At 41.4% G+C, this 21320-nt stretch overlaps 1 protein-coding gene across 4 annotated transcripts in view; it reads left to right on the forward strand.

Annotated features, from left to right (window-relative positions):
- Positions 1-21320, forward strand: part of TRAK2 (trafficking kinesin protein 2) — a 286386-nt gene that overhangs the window by 251520 nt on the left and 13546 nt on the right. For all 4 annotated transcript variants that reach the window (XM_069226062.1, XM_069226064.1, XM_069226063.1 and 1 more), the window contains 3 exons: positions 952-1253; positions 10409-10687; positions 13239-13338. In XM_069226062.1, coding sequence (XP_069082163.1) covers positions 952-1253; positions 10409-10687; positions 13239-13338 — 681 coding nt within the window. The remainder of the gene's footprint in view (positions 1-951; positions 1254-10408; positions 10688-13238; positions 13339-21320) is intronic.

A 21320-nucleotide genomic window follows, 5' to 3' on the forward strand; every position in this document is an offset into this window, starting at 1 on the left:
TAAACCCAGCAAAAGTGAAATGCAGCACACAGTCAAAAGCAAGAGGTCAGAAGCAAATATTTTGGGGCTAACCCTGCAAAAAGGCTGTTCCTAACAGTTTTAAAGAAGCAACACGGACAGCATGGGGAGAAGAGCCTCACGAAACACAGCACTTTTATGATTAGTCTCTTTTGCTGGGTAGATTATTAAGACCACATTATTTCAAACTATTGGAGAGTCTATAAGCATTTTACATTTAATTGTCTGGGTGTGTGACTACTTTTCAGCTTCATAGTAAATGTGGGAAGCTTCCCATTCCAGAGAGATTTTTATCTTGTTAATTTAAAATGGAAAATAGTTTTGTAGTAAACTATTCCACAAAGACGGTCTATCCTTGTTGCTCTCTTTATTGTTGATTGTAGCTCATCCTGGTCTTTCGATTTGAAAGAATGTTACCTATTACTCAAATGGCCAAAGTAAGAGGATGATTACATTTAAGGAAATGTCCGCAACCCATTTCCGTTTTTGGGTAAAAACAGAATGTAGAGCAGTGTAGACATTCTATTTAAAATGTCCAGCGAGGTACTGCTCAGCCCATGGAAGATGTGTGTCTCACTCAAGGCATAAACCTGTTACAAGAAAATCAAACCCAACAATTTAATTTGACTTTGTTGCACTGGGGATGAGCCAAGGTACCAATGACCTGCATCTTTAAAGGTACATGGAGCGTTGTGTCCCCCTTGGTGGCATAGAGGTGTTAAGTTAAGCTGTAGCTCTAGGTATGGTAAGAAATTGGTATTTTTGTGTGTATGTTTTTTAAGCTGTATGCCAAACCTGTCTTCACCACTAGACTTGAAACGGAATCTGCAAGTTTTAATTTTGCACCTACTTTATTTGCTCAGCCTGTGATTTTCACCTAAGTGGTGTGTTTCATAAACCAGTTCTGTAACAGATACCTTTTTTTTTTAACAGAGAGGCACCAAAGCATGGTCAACCCGGGGTTCCCTGGGCACAGGATATAGCTATGGCCCTACACAGACTCTCTCTCCGCCGGCAGAACTACTTGTGCGAGAGACAGTTCTTTGTGGACGAGTGGGAACGTCAGCAGAAAGTGATAGAGGATGAGAAGGAAGACTGCAGCGGATGCAGCACACCCAATGGGAGCATCTTGTCCATGGCAACCTACCACTCTGAATTCACAGACTTTTCTGCAACATCCAGCTGCCTGCGCTCACTCCTGCCTGAGAAGCTCCAAATTGTGAAACCTCTCGAAGGTAAGCAAGTCTCCTCCTCCCCTTTCTGGATGAGAACTTCACGGAGCCAGATGTTGTACCACTCACATATGTATAAACATGTTTTACTTAAATGGCATGTGTGTGGCTCCATTGTGGCTAGCATACAGCACAGTTTCTATCCAGGACAGGAACTTTTTTTAAATTACTTGTCATAACTTTCTATGCACCCACAGGCAGAAGCTAGTGGTTAGCATTCCCATTTAGTCATACTGTCACAGGGCATCAGATACTGTTGGCATGCAGTGGATAGCCACGATTCCCCCTGTGTACTTGACACTCCAACTGTGCCACTTGGTCAGTCAGTCAGTCAGCCAGTCAGTCGGTCTGGGTTTGGTCTACGAAGTATTATAGGTATGCGTTCAAACATTGTACGCATGTTGGGTTTGGTCTACGAAGTATTATAGGTATGCGTTCAAACATTGTATGGCACAAAAAATAATTGTCTAGTTGGTGGTACTGTTTACACACATATCAGAAACCTAGATCAGTTTAATAAGGAAAATCACGAAGGTCACATCGTTTTGTTTAGCCAAAATATATACCCACCACAAAAAGGTTAAATGTTAAATTATTTAGTCATGTCTTGGGCTGTATCTAAGTGCTTTGTGAGGTGATCTTGATCCTTTTGGATCCTCTGAAGCAGACTAGCTTTCTAATCGTAAAATGTCCGACAGTGAATTTAAAGTCTAGAAGGGAATCAAGACAGACTTTTCCAACTTTTTCAGAAATTTCCTCTTGTTTTAACCACAATTCAATCCAATTGCCTAAACGTCGGTGGTTACTGCTAAATTGCAATGCTAGTCCTAGTCACCCTGCCAATGGAATAGCATTCTTAATGCAAAGGGCTGCTTTTTGGTGGCAAAAGGGGCTGATGTTGGAGTACAAGTGTAGATGATCAGTGAACTGGAACATAATAACTCCTGGTTACAAGATGGGCTAGGATAACGGTGCAAGCAGACCAGTTCACTGACTAATGGTCAAAGGTTACACCCTAGCTTTTAAGGGACTTATTAGCACATGATCACAACCAAGAGTATTGTTCCACTTCAGAGGCTGCGAAAGGTGGTCGAATGAGTCAACATATTCCAATGTTAATGGAACCCACAGGAAGAGGGACATCCACTGTCACTGGCATAGGGTGGTTATACTAGGGTCACAGTGATGCCAACCTTTTCACTGAGTCCATCTCAGGCAGCTTTACATACTCGATAGAACACCAGCCTGAGAGGAAAGCAGAAAAGCCAGTTTACTTTAGACCAGGAAACGCAGATATGGGTACTGGGAGAACTTTATGGCATTAACCACTTTCTGTTGTATTGTATGTAACTTATGCCTTTCTGCACTCGCTCTTTGGTAAAGTATTGGGAATTATTCATTTATACATAAAAGTGTAATACATTGTTCTGTTTGTGACCATCAGCGTAACATGGCAACTTTTGATAACAGAGATGCCCTACTAGAGGAAATTTTCCAAACCAATACTTTTTCTTCCTCTACCAACATACAAAATAGAAACCTAGAAGGCTTAAAAATGAAATTTATAAAATTGGAACCTCTTAAAAAACAAGAACTCTCCAGATGGTGGGACTACACTATCCCACAGAAACATATTGACAACAAACAAATACCGAAAGGGCTACGAGTTATCCTGTTACCTTCTTTTGAGGACCTAAGTCCTGAGCTCCTCAAGGAATGGGAACAGCTCCTTGTCATATACTCTTTTGGAATGATGGACCAAATAAAAGACAACATTTTAGAGGACATATCAGTCTTAGAAAAAGAGATCAGAGACATTAAACTTCCAGAAGCAAAAGAATACTTGAGGACATTAAACACCAAGGGTACATTAAAGATAAAAAAAAAAAACTACGTCAATTGAGAAGGGGTGATAACGATTACAAAAATGGTAGAGTTTTCACATATGCGCGTAAATTTGATAACATTAAAACAGACAGAAATGAGGGGCCCTATTATAAATCCACTGTTGACCTACCTTCAGTTGCCTCCACCAGTGATACAGATTTATCTAGTGTCTCTGGCATTATGATTGGAGAGACCAGTGAATCTTCACGACAACAAACTGATGTCACCTGCCATAAATCTCCTTTTCTATCGGAATTAGAGAGGTATCGCAAGGGACAAAAGCAACCTCGCAACAGAGAGGAATTGTAGGTAAGACAACCAGGAGAGGGAAAAACAAAAGTTGGAGACTCAGGAAAAAGAACGAAAGGGGGTGATCACCAGATCGACTTCTCGCAATCAGAAGTGATACAAAGTAACCCACAGGGTCTGGTTGAATCACGGAATGAAATATCAATTGTAAACTTGTCCAAGTTTGAACTGAACGAACAACAAATACAAATTCTAGGTAAAGGATTGGGCTTCGTTCCAACATCACTGCCTAATTTCACGCAACTGCGTGTGAGTCTATGTAAATTTGTTCGCAAATGCAAGCTGTTTAAATTATTTGAAGGCAAAATTACATCAACTGAGTGCAGCACATCCAAACACACCATTCCCAGCAACATGGCCATTAAAGAGATAAGACATCCAAACTCTACTCTCTCTATAGAACACACCTCTGGCCATCACTCTTAGACATCTTGACTGACAGACTCTGATTTGGGTATGGTAGTGGACTTAAAACCTCCTCCAGATTTACACCCTGTCTACCGACTGATAATGTCATAGACATTTTTTTACAAACTAGTTACATCAGATTTATAACAACTAGAAGATCTATACCGCACAGGTCGCAAAACTTTAATCAACATTACCAGAGAAGAAAGCACAAGATACCATCATTAAAGAAGCTGACAACGGGGGTAACATAGTCCTCATGAATAAGCTGTACTACTTCAATGAGATAGATCAGCAACTCACTGACATTTTTGCATATCAGAAACTTACACACAACCGTCTCAAGGAGGTCAACTATTGTATACATCAGAAACTCAGTCTTTGGAGGGATAGATGTCTTATCACTGACATGGAGTTACGTTATATATACTACCCTGCACCTACTTCACCATGCATATACATACTTCCCAAAATACCCAAAATTGGTGCCTTTCCACCGGGCAGACCTAATATTTCAGGGATAGGATCCCCCACAGAAAAACTATCAGAAAACATAGACATCTTTCTGCAACCTTTTGTCATCAACTTACCCTCATTCATTAGGGACACCAAATATCTATTATGCAAGATCAGTGACTTTGAGTGGACAGAGGGACACTTCTTAGTGACTCTGGATGTTACATCATTGTACACAAGTATTCTTAGAAGTACATGTATGGTTTGTATACAACATTTTCTAGACACACGAGATCCTACCCTTTTGGAACACTCCAACATGTTGATAGATTTCATTGAAACTGTTCTGGACAACAACATATTCATACACAACGGTACACAGTACTGCCAAATACAGGGAGTAGCAATAGGGGCGAAATTTTCTCCATCCTTTGCAAATCTATACATGTTTTTTTTTGTTTCGTTTTTAAATACATCTCTGGAAAAAACGCTCTCCGGAATTGACACAACATATCCTATACTGGGGGAGATACATAGATGACATACTTCTGTTTTGGTCGAGGGACTCAGACCTCCTTGGTCGCTTTTTCTCTAACATTCAAATACTAACACATACAACATCAATTTCTCCAGTGAACATAGCACAAAACTAATAAACTTCCTTGACATCACCTTGTACATAAAGCAGAATAAAATTTGCTCCAAACTATATAGAAAACCAACAGCCTGTAATGCAATATTACATGCAAAGAGTTCTCATCCTTCCTCACAAGTGAACGCTATCCCCTTTGGGGAAATCGCTAGGATCAGACGAAACTGTAGTGAGGACGATGTTTTCCAATATGAACTCAGTCAGATGAAACAATGTTTCACACAAAGAGGTTACCCCCAAAGCATTCTATGCAAAGCCAGCAATAGAATCAAGAATGTGACTCGATTAGATCTATTGACTGCATCCAAACAGGACAAAGCATACAGTAGATTATCCCTAATCACTCCTTTTAGTGCACTAAGCCCACGGATCTACAAAATCTTACATAAACACTGGCCTTTTTTACTAGCCGATAACACTCTTAAGAAGGGTCTTACTAAGAAACCAAGTATCACCTACAGCAGAGGCCGCACACTACGGGACTCTGTGTCACAGTTTCTTACCACCCGATATTAATGACACATGGTTACCTAAACTGCCTACCGGTTCTTACAAGTGTGGTCACTGCAACATTTGTTGTTACATTAAAGACAAGATGGTCAGCTTCCAATACAACACTAAGACTCCATGTAAAATCCATAAGTTTATCAACTGCAATACCAAGTTTGTTGTATATTGTCTAATATGTATATGTAGTCGTATCTATGTTGGCAGTACCATCAGATCACTAAAGGAGAGAATTCAAGAACACATCAGGGCCATTCGCACGAACAACACCAACTACCCTTTTGCTGTACACTCTAATACAACCCATGTCCAACGGGAAACCTTTGTGATTACCGCACATGGAATAGATGCTGAAAGTGCCCTGCCACGAGGTGGAAATAGAACATTGACCCTCAGACGCCTAGAAAGTAATTGAATTATCAAACTCGGGGCAGCGGAGGAGGGATTGAACATTGAAAAAGGATCTACATGTATTTCTTTAAACAGTAGTATCTATTGCTGACTTTCTCTCTCTTATTTCCATTCAATCACAGGCATATTATGCATTTCATATGAACCTTTCTTACATGCAGTGTAACAAAAAAGGATTATAGGGATTGTTTCCCGTTCTCCAACTATATATACAGTCTTTGCCTTATCCCTTCATCTGGAAGTTATGTTTTTTTTATATATATATTTTTTATCTTCCATTATAACTTCCTTTTTTGGTTTTAATTTCATTTTGTACATTACATCTCTAAACGTGTTAATGTTACATTTTGTTTCTGTTTTCTTCTAATGTGTTAAATTTCTTTTTTTTTTACCACATAGTCCTTACTTTTTAACATATAGGGGGTTATTACAACTTTGGAGGAGGTGTTAATCCGTCCCAAATGTGACGGATATACCACCAGCCGTATTACGAGTTCCATAGGATATAATGGACTCGTAATACGGCTGGTGGTATATCCGTCACTTTACCGTCACTTTTGGGACGGATTAACACCTCCTCCAAAGTTGTAATAACCCCCAAAATCTATCTCATATAATTATTTCACTATAAGATGGCGCTCATTCTTTCTTCTTTCCAATTTTCACTGGCTAGTCCTCTTTCTAGTACTTCATTTTCACGTAAAAAGCACACACCCTCACACATGTACCAGATACAACCGACCAACGCTTTACAGCACAGGACTTCGACAACCAGATGAGCATGCATATTATTTGAACAGAGGAATGAGGGCACTGCCTCTCCCCATTGTGCCTTACTCTGCAGTTTGTAGCGCTGACCACTGTTTTGTATACCATCCCATTAACGCAACTTCAATTAATAACAATTAAATTCTTGAGAGAGTCCCGTTTACGAACGGAGGAATGCAACAGCTTTCTATCTCTATATTGTCTCGCTCAACATTTGTTTACTTGATTACTAACATTTTCACAGATATTGTCGGGGACAGCGCCCTGCACTTAAGATTGTCAATTGAGAACTAGACACTTATTTTTAAACCTAGTAGGAGCGCATTTGCGGCGCAGTTTCTTAACAGACCCAATGCCGTTTTTCCTGGATTTCTCTCTCCCACCGACCATAAGCAATCAGGTGGTGCCAGCGGGGACAATAATGCTGTCATGGCATTTTTTATAATAATCTCAACATCCTTGTATAATCCTTTTTTATCTCTTTCACATGCTACTTTTAACAGACCTCTAGATATAATATAATTGACAATAGTTTATCTAGATACACCGTACTCACCTGCTGACAAAATACTCCAGATTGGGATTCATTTTGACTTTTATCTTCAATGCTTGGATTCTTTCACTTACCCTTTTACATATGTTCCCAGGCTTATTATGGCTTTTTTCTTCAGATGCTTTCTTTGAATTGATTATTGAGAATTCCGGTCTGACTTTGTGGACACACAATTGCTCAAGACTGCTTAGACACTTGTCTACATTACGACTTGGGGTACACATACTGCCCATTAAAATTGGATACCATCTTCAAAACTATTTTTTGGGGGTATGTTTATCATTTCCCAAGTGTTTCAACACCTTTTCACTGGCAATGTGGTTACACTACAATTATAATACGGGTTCCAATATATGCACTCCCAATATTCTCATCTCACTGAATATGGGCCTTGCATGTCCTTCTCTCTTTTCGGGTCTCCACCATACACAGTATTTGTTCAACACCAATCACTTCCCATAGATACACCAGCCAGTCTTTTAGATGGCATGGTCACCTAAGAGTCTTTTTGTCTTCCCAATTTGTGACACTAATATTATGAGAATTCCCTGCTATCATCTGAAATGTTCTTATTTCTATTCTTTTCCTTGCCTATTTGATCTGCAGCCTTGATAAAGTCAATGTGGCGAAACACGTGTCGGCTGTGGCTGTACATTGGACTTATCATTTCTTGACACGAATAAACCTCTATCAACTCCAATAACGTGATTTTGGATTCTGTATTTACTCCTCCACTTGGATGAACATTGCTGGACTACATTGGTGTGCCCTGGTATATATTGACAATTTTAATTTCTGATTGGCCTTCCAGTCAGCAATTTAGACACCCTTGATGGTTGGGTGTTACACCAGGTTGGCACCCACACCGTACATCTCTACAAAGACTTAGCATCTTTCCCAGAACTATATATACATATTGGATTGGATGCGCAAACTTTATGGTATTAACCACCTTTTCTGTTGTATTGCAGATATGGGTACAATAGGAAGTCAAAGAGGCCGGGTCACTCAGTGCTAAAGAGGGATACAACAGTGTCTCCTGCTTGGCACACAAGCTCATATCAGTCTCGGATAGGGTGGTGTGTTTTCTTTCTGGTGAAGTTCAGCTGCATTTTATGTTTAGGCCCTCATAAACAGTCAAATTTTTTTTTTTTTTTTTTTTTGAACCTCTCTTCATAGAGTGCATTTGGCAATCATTCAGCCTGCTACTATTTTAAAAAGTCAAAAACAAAGCAAGGTGTTATGTTTGTACGTTTTTCAGCCTTTCTCACTTTATCCCTACTCAATATTTTATTTTGTATTTCCCACATTGTTTATTAACTTATGAACAATATTACCGTTTACTTCTGTAACAAGCTTATCCTTGACTTAGATAATAGGCCGAGAGCCCGCAAATGTTCTTTGAGGTGACAGCTTCTATTGGAAAGTGACTAGAGCACTGAATGACCAGACAACACCTAGGAATGGACTTTAGGGATTTGCTTGAGGCCACGCTGGCCTGCTGCTCAGTTCTGCAAGTGTGAACCTACTGTCCCTTGCAGTAGTCTCAGTGTGGAACAATGAACATTCTGATGCCATCGAGCCAATGGTTACACAGGCATCGAACATAATGCACTTTAGATGTATCTGTGGGGACACAGTTATGCAAACTTGTAAGGTAGAGCCACTACTCAAGCTTGCCTGTGATTGTTCATCTTTGTCTTCCAGCAGGACTGTAGGTGCCTGTGGCTTCTGAGCTGGCTTTTCCCCGAGTTGGTCTTCCATACAGGGTGCAGTCTTTTCTGTACCTGGACCGTTGCCCTAGGCTAGGGTTTGCTCCCGTCCCATTCTACAAGGTCATCCTCTTCATCCAAGGCACAGCAGCTTCAGTGGTTCCTCTGGTCTGTCAAGCTTGGTCTCAGTACCTGCGATGTTAGTGATAAGGTTCCACTTCTGGGAACTGCTCAGCCTCCGCTTTCTCGTACAGCTCCTTCTCAAAGTGTTACCAACTAATAGCTCCTCAGGGCCAGTATCCAGAGTCCAGGTTACTAATGGGAAGCCACTTTCCAATTAAGGGTTCAGGATAGGAGCCCACAATCACTGAATGGTTGGTACTTTTCTGGGCATGCCTAGTATAGGGGAGGGGCAAGTGAGGGCAGTCATCAAGTTGCGGAGGGCGAGTGTCACCTGGCGAGCAGCCCAGGGACTGTTGCTGAACAGAGGAAAGGGATGGAAGAAGATTCCAGTCAAATGAAAAACTTGCCACCTTTGCAACGATTGACTGGTGATGTTTACAGAATGTCTTTACAATTCACACCTCATACAATTAGCTTTCAACATGAGGACTATGGGGGACGACAATTAACTTTTTACCAGTGGGGCCCAGTCGGTCCCTTTTAATGAGGGCCAGATAAAAAGGTGTCATTCTACAGAAGATTTGGCCATCATTTGTTTCTCGCAGGCCTGGCGAAGAGGGAATACCTTTCTTGATTAGAGGCGTGAGGACACTTTGGATGCATTGCAAATCTATGATTTCATCCTTGAGCTAAATCTGATGTGCCCTCAAGAACCTTGAAGGTAATCGCAATCATTGAATAACAACATAATGAGGCAGGATAGGGACAGCTCACGTTAGTTTTCTCTTTCGTCAACATTCTGTCTTGTTCACTGATATCACTTTGTAGAACATTTCAAATTTGAGCAGCGTTTCTCTGATCTGGTCTTGTCTTTATTAGATATGAGTGGCAATCCAAACTTGTAAACTGGTCTCTGTGCGCCTTTCCAATAGCGTTGATTAAGTCTGCGAGTCTCGGTTTGCCTCCGTTTTGTGAACACAGTGTGATTGGGCTTTTGCCAGTCCCTTGCAGATGCAGAAGCACTCATTTATCGCCTAGTAATTGCACTCCCTAGCTTTTTGTCTTGTGTATGTTTAAAGCAACAAGCGAATTCTCCTGGTGAATAGTCCTGTTTTTTTTTTTTTTTTTTTTTTTTTTTTACTGCAACATCCATGGGTGGTACTTGTCACTATTACATTCCCGCAGTTTTACTCTTATTAACTTTTTCAGAATTCATGATTTCAGGCCTCTTACCATTATTGTTGTAATTATATGAGATCGATATTGTTGTTTCTCCAGTTCAAAATATAAAAAGTTGTATTGTTTTCTCAATACTTTGAATACTATGAAAGTACATCCAAGCTGTAAAGTGTTCCTTCTTGTCTTCCTCCAGGCTCTCAAACTCTCCATCAATGGCAGCAGCTCGCTCAGCCCAACCTAGGCACCATCTTAGATCCACGCCCTGGTGTGGTGACTAAAGGCTTTAAACCACTGCCTGAAGATGCAGTGTACCACCTGTGTGATGTAGAGGAGGATGAGGAGGACGAGAAGGATGAAGGCATCACTTTCCAGGTGAAAGAACACTCCTTGGAGGACCAAAGACCACCGATGCCAAAAACAACTGCTAGTATATTCCTCCCACCCAGTACAACTGCATCCGTGGCAATGACTGGTAAGTGAGAGTGCTGCAGCACTGATGAACCATTTACTTTCTCCACCCTCAAGACTGGAACTTTGTGCTTTGAATTCCCTTTGTATAATGTGGAGGTTTTATTATATAGGACCAAGAACACCAGCTAGACCTGAGGCATAGTGCGAGCACCGGCTGAGGATGCTGCAATCCTGTACCTCAGATACTTTATACCTTACTGTCGATTCTCCAGGCAAACCACGTCAGGGGAGAACAGCTTTAGAAGGGACTGCTGGGTTTATGAAGACAGTTTGGGGATGATAAATAGCTGCAAACAGTAGAGGTGGCTTTAAAAGTTAGACAGGAAGTGTAGTGTTTCTGTGGTAAACGCAGCCTCTGTCTGGAGCCAATCAAGAAACTACCTCCCTCTCAGTCTTAGATAAATCACCTTGTACAGCCCCCTTTATTACTACTCATTTGTGACTTGGGACATAAATCCTTTTACGTATAAGCAGCTAGGATTCACCAAAGCCATAAAGATATTTAAAGAGGGGCATATACAGACAAGTAAAATGTGGAAAACATATAACTTGTGTCTTTAATGTTTTTTGATGCCTCCAGTCTAAAACGCCTCTTGATAGAAATTAGCAGTGTTTGATCTCCAGCATGTAGGTTTGAGTTCTACCAGTGTTTCAGAGGTTTCTCCATCACAGGGTCTTAATTGATGGCCAAATATCTTCACCCGTCTGAGACTCCAGAACGCTTTTAAACAGAGAAAACCCCCCTTCTACAAACATTTTTACATGCCAATCTAAAGACAACAAAAATCAGTTTTCACTTTACTTTGAAAGATAGATTAAAAAAATACCCAGTTGATTCTAATTCTTTTTTCAAATAAAAATAATTAACCCTAGAATGGAATTGAAGAGCTACTATTCTTAAGAGGCGAAGAAAGCTGGCAGCTCCACTGCCCATTAATGCTTTGCAATGGCAGTCGCTGATCAGTTTGTATCTCCACTCCTGTAGTCAGAAACTGGTGGTCCTGTACTCGGTCCTCTCATTTTTTCTGACTCGAAAATTACTTTTTCAAGCATTGTTTTGCCCTTACTAAATATCTTTAGGCGTTGCCCATTCTTTCGCGCCTTTTGTTTCAAAAATACTTTTATTTTGTTGATTTATAGGTCCCTTGCTCAGCTGTTGGGTCTCTCGTTTCTAGTAATCGGAGGCCATAAACCCAATAAGAGCAACAGCCAAGCCCACTTTAGCCATTGGCACTCCTACAATGGGAGTGATGGCACACTAATTCAGTACCTTTTCTTTGTGCCAACAAGTATCCTGTTTTCCTCCGATGTGTATTGAAACGAGAAAGGGTTTCTAGGCTTTTTGTAAGAACACATGCCTTGTAGGAAGCACCAGTATTATTCCATTAACACGCATGACGGTCTTTATTTGTGTTTGTTTTATTTAAATGTAAAAATGTTTATCACAAGCATTTTCATTTCATTTGTGCGAGTGATGGCTTTTTTCTTATTTCTGTGATATGTTTGTAATAATTTAAGAAACTTACACCACATTGCCTAGGTCCAGACCAGTTTGCTTTTCCAACACCTGTTTTCTTTCCAAAAAATGTCTGCAAGCTGCAACCCTCCTTACATTTCCTTGATGTTGTCTGACCATGTTCATACTAACACAAGTCACCTTGCAAAAGATATTTCCAGGTTTTCAGCTTATTACGTAAATTAAGTCTTAGTTCATTACAGACATAAACGGTATTATTCTTTAAACATTATTTAAGGATGTGGCTACTACAAAAGGAAATATATTGGGCTTGGACAAAAGTGAGAGAGATAACCTACAAACGTAACATCTTGCATTGTTTTTGGCCTTTTTTAATAGTGGCAGGCTGAATAATTGCCAAATGAACCATCTGAAGAGACGTTAAACATAGAATAGTTGTGTAACTGTTTACACAGATATGGAATATAATATAATAATAATTTAAGCAGTCCAACAGTAAGACTTTAAGAATGATAAATGGGCAGGTTAACACCATTTGTAAGTGCTTTTTTGATTAAACATTGTAATGTGTAACTTTCTGTGAATAATAATGGCACTCAACAAAAAATAGTTTAATTTATTGCCATTGGCATGGGTCTGTATGTTTTTGCTGCCAGGTTTGTCATTTGCCAGGTCGGTTATCCTTACTGTAGGGTACACCAGAGGTTTTAAGTGATGGCTCCACAAGGGCTTGAGACATCCCTAGAATTTGGAGACATTCATGTGCTAAATGTGCATATGACACCACTAATTGCTACCAGTGACATATGTATTATCCCGACAATCTGCCAAAGCTCCTGCCCTTGTGGTCTAGTTTTGAAACGTCATTCACCAACACATTTGTTTGTTGGATTTTTTTTTTTTTTTTAAATCTTTTGACACTTTATTGCATATTTAGTAATCTTGCATTAAGTTGTGTTAGACACAAAAGATAATTGTGCTCTGTACTGGTGTTGGTTGTATCACAGAGCCAGTGTCTAATCATTTTTCTGTCCACACATATTTTCTTTGCATAATTGTAATTTTTTTATTACAGCCGCAAACCCTGGGAAGTGTCTATCCTCCACAAATTCTACCTTCACTTTTACAAACTGCAGGATATTGCATCCCTCGGACATCACCCAGGTTACGCCCAGGTAAAGGAAGACTCCTCAATCAGATAACCGCAACATTACTTCTTTACTTTGCGGTCTTTTTGGTCACACACAAGCTTCTTTGTTGGCTACTTTGTTATGCATTCAGTTCTGCTCGCTAAAATGTGATGCAATGAAGTTGAAGGAGGTTCGTCAGCCCACCACGTTCAGCCTTCTCCTAAATTCCAGGCTGTCATGATCCGTGATATGCAACAAACAACCTCACAAGAATCTATGCTGATTTTGTTTCAAAGAAGCTGAGAAAAACAGTGGCATAGAAAAAGCACCATGGGCTGGAATGCAAGCGTTCCCTTTTTTGGTAGTAGAAACAAGCTAGAAGTTGCTTGCAGAGGGTCCCTCAAACTCCTGGACCCTTTGGCCATTGCACCTGCTGCACTGTTGATAGCTACGCCCCAGGGGAAAAAAACAAACATATGCATTGGTTCATGGTGGACTCATTTTCTACCATTGTAATCAGTTTTTCACCATATGACTCTTCTGATACTCAGAAAGATCTCCGCACCTAGGCAAGATCCCAGAACACAACTTTTACATATCATTTCCCATGTTCCCTCTCCAGTTGATAAAAAGAAACCTGCTCAATCAGCAGCATTTGCAGATTTGTATAATAACGGTACATTTGTCTGAGAAACACCACACAAAATAGATTAAATAACCTAACAAAACAGCAAATGGTGCTCCAATGTAAACAGTGCACTTCATACTCCATCCCTTTAAGAACCTTAGCAACCTGCATCATCCCACCCTGGCCAGCAGGGTGACCGGCATGTGTTTTATTTTTTTTTTTTTTTTTTTTACTATGTGAAGAAGATGCTTAATCTCACCCTGCTGTATTTCAAACATTTGTTGTCAATTAACACCAAATGATTGGGGGATTTCACCTTCATTATTCATCTTAGGATACTTCCTGTCTTTTGCATCCACGTCTCCATCAGGTAGGAGAGGTCAGTATTCCACCCTCTTCTTCGCAGGGCACCACTTCTGGCACTTCAGAAGGTGAGTGGAGAGCAATTCATTGTCCCGATCCTATTGATATTGAGGATTAGGAGGTACATCTTCCAGCACAGACACTTTAGTTTTCATAGACTTGTGGCTCAGTCTAAATGAGTCATTCCTGTAAAGCTTCACCAACTCCTACTTTATCTTCCTCTGTTTGGACAGAGTTTTCACCAGCTTTTCTGGAATCTACTCGTAGGATTTCTCCAAAAGATGACCTTGTATCTTTCCTTGACTTTTCTATCAGGGAGGCAAGTAAGTTCAATTTACAGGCCACAGTTCAGGAAGTCAATAATACTGTTGTTTTTAAATGATCCAAAAGAAGCCGCAAGCCTGTCTTATTGTTCCTTTGGCCCCCTAATTAAGGTAACCTGTCTTGTAGTCTTTCATCCTTCACTAATATTTTCTTAGTGCAAGCAGTCAAAGAGGCTTTGGCAAAGACATTTAAGCAAAGAAGAATTTTAATACATCACGGTTAACATCTTTCAACCCTCTAGATAGGAAGAGTAGAAGATAGAATAACTTTGGCAAGAAGATTGGGCAATCATCAGAAGGCATCCTTGAAGCTACTAGTTTTGCAGTGTGAATATTCTATGGATTCACTTGCTGTGTATTTTTCTGCCATTTAGCGGTTGGATAAGGAATTGTCTCCTTTTAGTCTTTTCCCTGTTGTTTTTCCTTTTTAAGGGTCTCCTCAACCATTTGGTGCTATGTCCCACTTTCAATCTCATCAGATGGAAGAGGAGCATGAAAACAGAGAAAAACTAACATCAATGATTTTCAAGAGTGTCATTAGCCACATTGTTCGGAGAATGATTAGCAAGTGTGGGGCACACCCCATTTAGATTTTGTCTAAACTGCTGCCATAAATTTGATCAGCTGGACAACCACAATGTGTGCAACTTTTACCTGCAAAAAGATCATAAGTCAAGGGGGAAGCCCTGAGTGTGCAGAGTTCCAGCTGAAGATCTTTAAAGCAAAAAATAATTAAAGATGGGCACACTACACCATGGCACAGTGTTGGCACAAGCAACAGTCTCTCAAAGAGTTAGATATTGGTTTGTTGAGTGACTGTGAAACCCATGAGGGCACAGAGATGGTGCAAGGGAAAGGCTCTGATTCCGTAGAAATCGAAGCAGGGAAGGAGAGACGACTGAAAAAGAGGCAGAAAAAAAGCAGACTTCAAGAAATGCCAAGTAATACATCTGATACTGATTTTCACAAGGAGGCTTTTGTCTCGAGTGGCATGGTGGGTGAAAAACAATGGACTGGAATGGAGCCTGAGCGATTGCCAGTGGCTTTGATTAATTCAAACATTCCATCCATCATCTTCTTATTATTGCAGTTTACACCTTGGGTGAGACAGCTCTGCCCAGACATGTGTCCCATGCTCTCTGTGCTATAGAAAACTTGCTATATTTTACTACAAGACCTGAGGAGATTGAAACTGGTCTCAGGTTGCTTGTGGTCCCTTCTGGAGGGGGCCTTGCCTGACAGTTCGGGATGGAATGTTCCTAATAGGAGCAGGCTTAGTACTGATCTGCATAAGGAGGGCCTTTGTCTGGAGTGGCATTGTGGGTAAAAAAACGATGGGCTATAATAGGGCTTTAGCGATTGCCAGTGGCTAAGAATAATTCAAGCATTCCGTTCATCACCTTGTTATTGCTGTAAGTAACAGACCAGGGCAAACTAGGGTTGAGCCAAAATCTTTAGAGTTAACTCTCAAAATCAGCCTTAGTTCTGAAAAGCTAAGGGATTGAATGGCAGACAGAAACCAAAAGAGCCCCACAGGTACAAACTTAGAAACACCTGAGGGAGGCAGGCATTCTGAACCGTCCTTGCCACTCTAAAGTGATAGCGCAGAAGGGAGGAGAAGGAGACTTGCAAAAGAGCAGCTTTGGCACAAAAAACCTGAGGCGCTCAATGCGACCAAAAGGCCCTCAACATTGAAAGAAAGAAGCAGTACCTTGAGGCCAAAATGGAAGCCCTGATGAAAAAATGAGGGAGTTAGACAAATCTGTGAATTCCCACCACCAAATCCTCCTGACACCATCAAAAGCAAAGGTCAGTGAGCAGGGCCTTACTGACTTCAAATCTCCTACTACATTAGAACCACAAGAAGAGGTTCACTAGGAATTCTTTGAGGATGAAGAGAAGACAGTGGGAGGCCTAGTGGAGAGAAAATCTTTCCAGAAAGAAGAACCAACAGAAGACTCCCCATCCAAACCTTCAACCCCTGTCAATATTGCAGTTTACAGTGCCCTAATAAATAAAAGGCAGCTGGCACTTATGGTGTTCAATTCGAGGGGACGGAAACAGGATCCGGGAGCTCTCTTCACAAAAGAGCAGTCTTTGCCTGGGGTCAAGGGCTGTGTGATTGCCCAATTTCTGATCATCACAACAGCATGCGAGAGGGCAAACGCATAGACTGCCACTGGTCCTCATCCTGACGGGGAGAGCAAGCAAGTGAACATGGTGGCCTGAAACATGGAGAGGTCAGCGCGGTGGCATCTTACAAATTTCAACGCACTGGTAAACAGATATGCCCACCAGCGATGGAACGAAATCAAGAGATCTCACACAACACCTGCCAGAAGACTATAAAAAAAAAAGGCAAAAACGTGATACGGGAGTGCAGGAGCATTGCAAACACCTGCCTGAATTCCTCACTGCAAACACTGCTAGCAGACACACGTGTGCAGCCACAACCGTAGGAGACACACCAGGATAAGGGGGGGTCTGGATTTAAGCAAGAAGTGCAAAGACTTGGTAATCAATATGCTGTTCACTGCAGATAGCCTCTTCTGCATTACAGTGGACGAAGCACTGCAGCAGCCAAAGCAATGGGGACTTTGTTTTACAATGGTCCTTTTCAGGAAGGATTTGCTTTAAGGAAAGGCCACTCCACAAAGTGGGGTTTTCCCAGAACCTAATTCCAGAAAGGGATCAGACATTCTTAGAAGTAAGACTAAATTCGGGGGAAGCCAATGTATTCCTTGTAACAGAGACAAGGTACTGACAGCGCAAGCTCACCCGTACCAGAGGGGTCAACTTCTAACAGTGATAACGATGGGGAAAATGATGGGCATGATGGCATCTTGTACGCTCTTGATTCTACATGTGAGGCCCAACTTGAGAGCCTCACTTGAGACCTCTTAAGAGGGGTTCCAGCAGCAATGGTCATCAGCACCTGGGATGATCTAGTGGTTATTGAGTACACAGCCGTGGAATTCAGACATTACAGTGAACAGACCATTCTAAGTACCAACTCCCTCTGTAACCCTCACAACAGGATAGGGAGCTCACATGGGTAAACTAAACATCAGGGGCCTAAAAACGTTAAAACTGTCTTCTTAGCCCCCGAGGCCTTCCAGGCACCGGTGAGGAGAAGGGCAGTCCAAATCCAGACATACAACACAACCACTGTGTTTTGCCTCAACAAACGGGGGACAAAATCTCACTTGCTGTCCAGACTACAACAGGACCTAATTGAAGTGAGCTATTCAAACAAGGGTACTGCTAGTGGTGATACATCTACCTGGGGTACAAAACCCAGAAGCGGACAGGCTTAGCAGACGGTAAAGCGCTTTCACATAGTGGGAGCCAAAATAACAAGTGGTGGACAAAACTATTTCTGGAAGTGGGACAAACTATTCATAGTAATATTCACAACTCAGGAGAACACAAAATTACAAACGTTTGCATCCAGCTAGTCGCGGAACCAGTTGGTAGGAAATGCCCCCTGGACGTTGTTTGAAAAGGAGGAAACTGAAAACTATCCTTCTGGCCACCTCACAGCAAGCGCTGCATGTACTTTGTTTTACTATTTGCTTCTCTTAGACTTGTTGTTAGGTACTTCTGCTTTACAGCCGTTCTGAAAGGCTGCTCACCCAGCCAGTCATGGCCTTTCTGAAAGCATGCTGACCTAGAAGGGGTGGCATGAGTCAGTATGAAAATTCACGTTAGGACAGGTGCATTGTCCTTTCTAAATGTTTGCACATAGTTCTTGATACTATTTTATTCACTTCAAATTTTGTTTGAGACTTAGTAACCTTTGGTTACAAATCCTGCCCTCTGAACGCCATTTTTCTTAATCTACAATCAAATGCTTATTCTTGAAATAATCTTCTTGAAAGATTAGTCTTTTATGCACAAATGAGTACAACCAAGCCTTTGCTTAAAGGTACTGGGCCTTCCCTGCAAGAGAGAATGCAGAGTCACTTATTTTAAAAAGCAGGGTTTTAAAGAGCTTTGTGTAGCCACTATATGGGTTTTCAGTGTATATCTGCTGTAAAAACACTTCTCTGGGGTGGGTTTTGACAGGGCTAATGACAGTTATAGTAAAATGCTTGCAGTTGTATTTTTTCCTATTGGATTTTCACCACCTTAACACCATTCCTTTTGGGTAAGTTCTCAAAATGCAACTCTCTGTGCTTTGTATTTTGTAAAAGAAGTAGATTAAGGCCTGGTAGCTTCTACTGGGTAACTGTAAAGACAAATTGGTTAATGTGTCAATCCAGTTGCAGATTGCAAACCTTCCAAGCCTCTTTGTAGGTGTCTCATGAAGAAAGCAACTTAGTTTGACCATTGGAATTTTAGCATTCAGAAAGCTTTAGGTAAAAAAGGTACAGTGCTTTTGCCTTCTCTTGCTGCCCTTTACAACCTATACATTTGATGGTTCACAAGTAAGACGACCCATTTCTTTGTTGCATGTGTCTGGATTTTTACTCATACTTGTTTTCAGTTCCTGTTCACTTTCTTCATCTGTTCACTCTTCTGTCTCAGCTGCGGTTTAATTTTTTCATTTTATTATGCTATTCCTCTCTCGTCCGGTTACTCTCCGGTCTTACCTTCTATCCTTTTAACATCATGAGTTAAAATCTCCTTTGAAGCTTCTCTGTGATATTATCAATGTATTCCTTTCCTTCCTGCAACTACTCTAATCCTTTCTGCCTTACCAAATCTCTGTTCAAATTTACTTGATACTTACAAAACATATTGACATTCTTAATCCTTATGTCTCTTTTCTGCATCCCTGGCTTATGTCTGCTCTTCGGCCTAACCCATGTTACATCTGTAAGTCTGAGAGTTGTTAGAAGTCTCAAACCACCTTTGATCTCTCTTATCAGTGTATAGTCAGCCTGTGATCATTTGATGATGAAAGAAACTAAATTATTCCTTTGTTAGTTTCTAATTTTTAGCTGCCTCTTGTTTGTCTTCCATCAGATTCTTACCTTCCACTGGTTAACCGTTCTGGCCAGTCTTTATTATACACTTCTTTTCTATTTATGTTTTGCACATCTTTGTCAACACACTTCACTTCCACTCTGAGTGTGTGTGTGTGTGTGTGTGTATATATATATGTTTGATGGCATGTGTAGCTGGCGATACACATGCTATGCATTGCTTCCGCCATCTAGTGTTGGGCTCGGAGTGTTACAAGTTGTTTTTCTTTGAAGAAGTCTTTTCGGAGTCACAGGATTGAGTGACTCCTCTCGGTCATACTGCACATGGGCATCGACTCCTTTGTTAGATTGTTTACTTTCCACTGTAGGGTTTGGACGTGTTTCCTCTCGCTCTGAGATTTAGAATCAGAAACTCTAGATAACTTTCTTTGACCGTCGGTATTGTTCCGATCACGTTTCTATCTATCGTCGAGCCAATAGTACTGTCGGAAACCAATTTTTTCCCTTCTGGGCGCGAACGCCCATCTCAGGTATGTTCGGGCCTACCACGCCGAAGCCTGATGGATCGGACTCCATTCCGATTCTGTCCTCGCTGCCACACGAAATTTCCATACACAGACCAACACCTGGTATGTAATCAGTGTCTCTCTCCTGATCACCAAGAAGAGGATTGTGAAGCCTGTCGATCATTCCGATCCAATAAGACACTACGTGACCGGAGAGCCAGCAGACTGGAAATAGCATCCAAAAGTACAGAGTATATTGACACCATTCGGGAAGAAATGGCGCAGGTGGCAGTTTCCATTCTGGACACCGACTCCGAAGAAGACTCGGAGGAAGATAGCCAACTCATCACTGCCGGTCAGCACGTGAGTACGACTACCCCTACGCCCACTCCTAAAAAGTAATCGAAGGCCTTGGGTGCACCACTGCCACAGAGCCATGGTTCGACCCGCAAGAAAATACTTGCCGACCAACCTTCGGGTTCGGCGCTGAAAAAGGCCACTCCTACTTCGATACCAGAGTCGAGCAAATCCACCAAAAGCTCAACTTCCGAACCGAGTCGGCGTCCACACTCTTCGGAGTCGAAACCTCGACGTCCTGCCTCGGAGCCGAAACAGGCTGTATTTTCGGGCCCAAAAAAACTGCAAACTTCGGAGCCGAAAAAGTATTCTTACACAGAAGAACAAGGACTCCAAGCCATTTGATGAACAGTCCTCAATCATCAAAACCATCAGAATACATTTCTGAGGACACTAACATTCAACCCACTATGGAAATCGTGGATGAAAGACAATCGAGGATCGATGTCCATAAAGAGACTGGGAGGATCATTACTGCACCTCCTTCACAGACTCAAAGAAAGTTGGCTTTTCGGAAACATCTCAGTACTGCTCCACCACCAGCAAAGATTTTTAAACAGAAGGAGAAGCCATTACCTCTGCATACTTCTCCCCCACATTCACCACAACTTTCTTTTGCACCACCACCCTCTAGCCCACCACCATTACCTTCACCAACTCACTCACAGACTTATTCTCATGGTGATACAGTTGATCCTTGGTATCTGTATGATCCAGATCCCATACCAGTGAATGACCCAGGCCTATATCCCTCAAAACCTTCCCCACCACAGGATACAACTGCATACACCCAGGTCATCTCTAGGGCAGCTGCGTACCACGGGGTACTCACGCACAGTGAGCCTTTAGAAGAAGATGTCCTTTTTAATACCTTATACTCTACGCACGCACGTTACCAGTGCCTCCCAGAGCTATTTGG

This window comes from Pleurodeles waltl, chromosome 3_1 (genome assembly GCF_031143425.1).
Source record: "Pleurodeles waltl isolate 20211129_DDA chromosome 3_1, aPleWal1.hap1.20221129, whole genome shotgun sequence".
NCBI lineage: Eukaryota > Metazoa > Chordata > Amphibia > Caudata > Salamandridae > Pleurodeles > Pleurodeles waltl.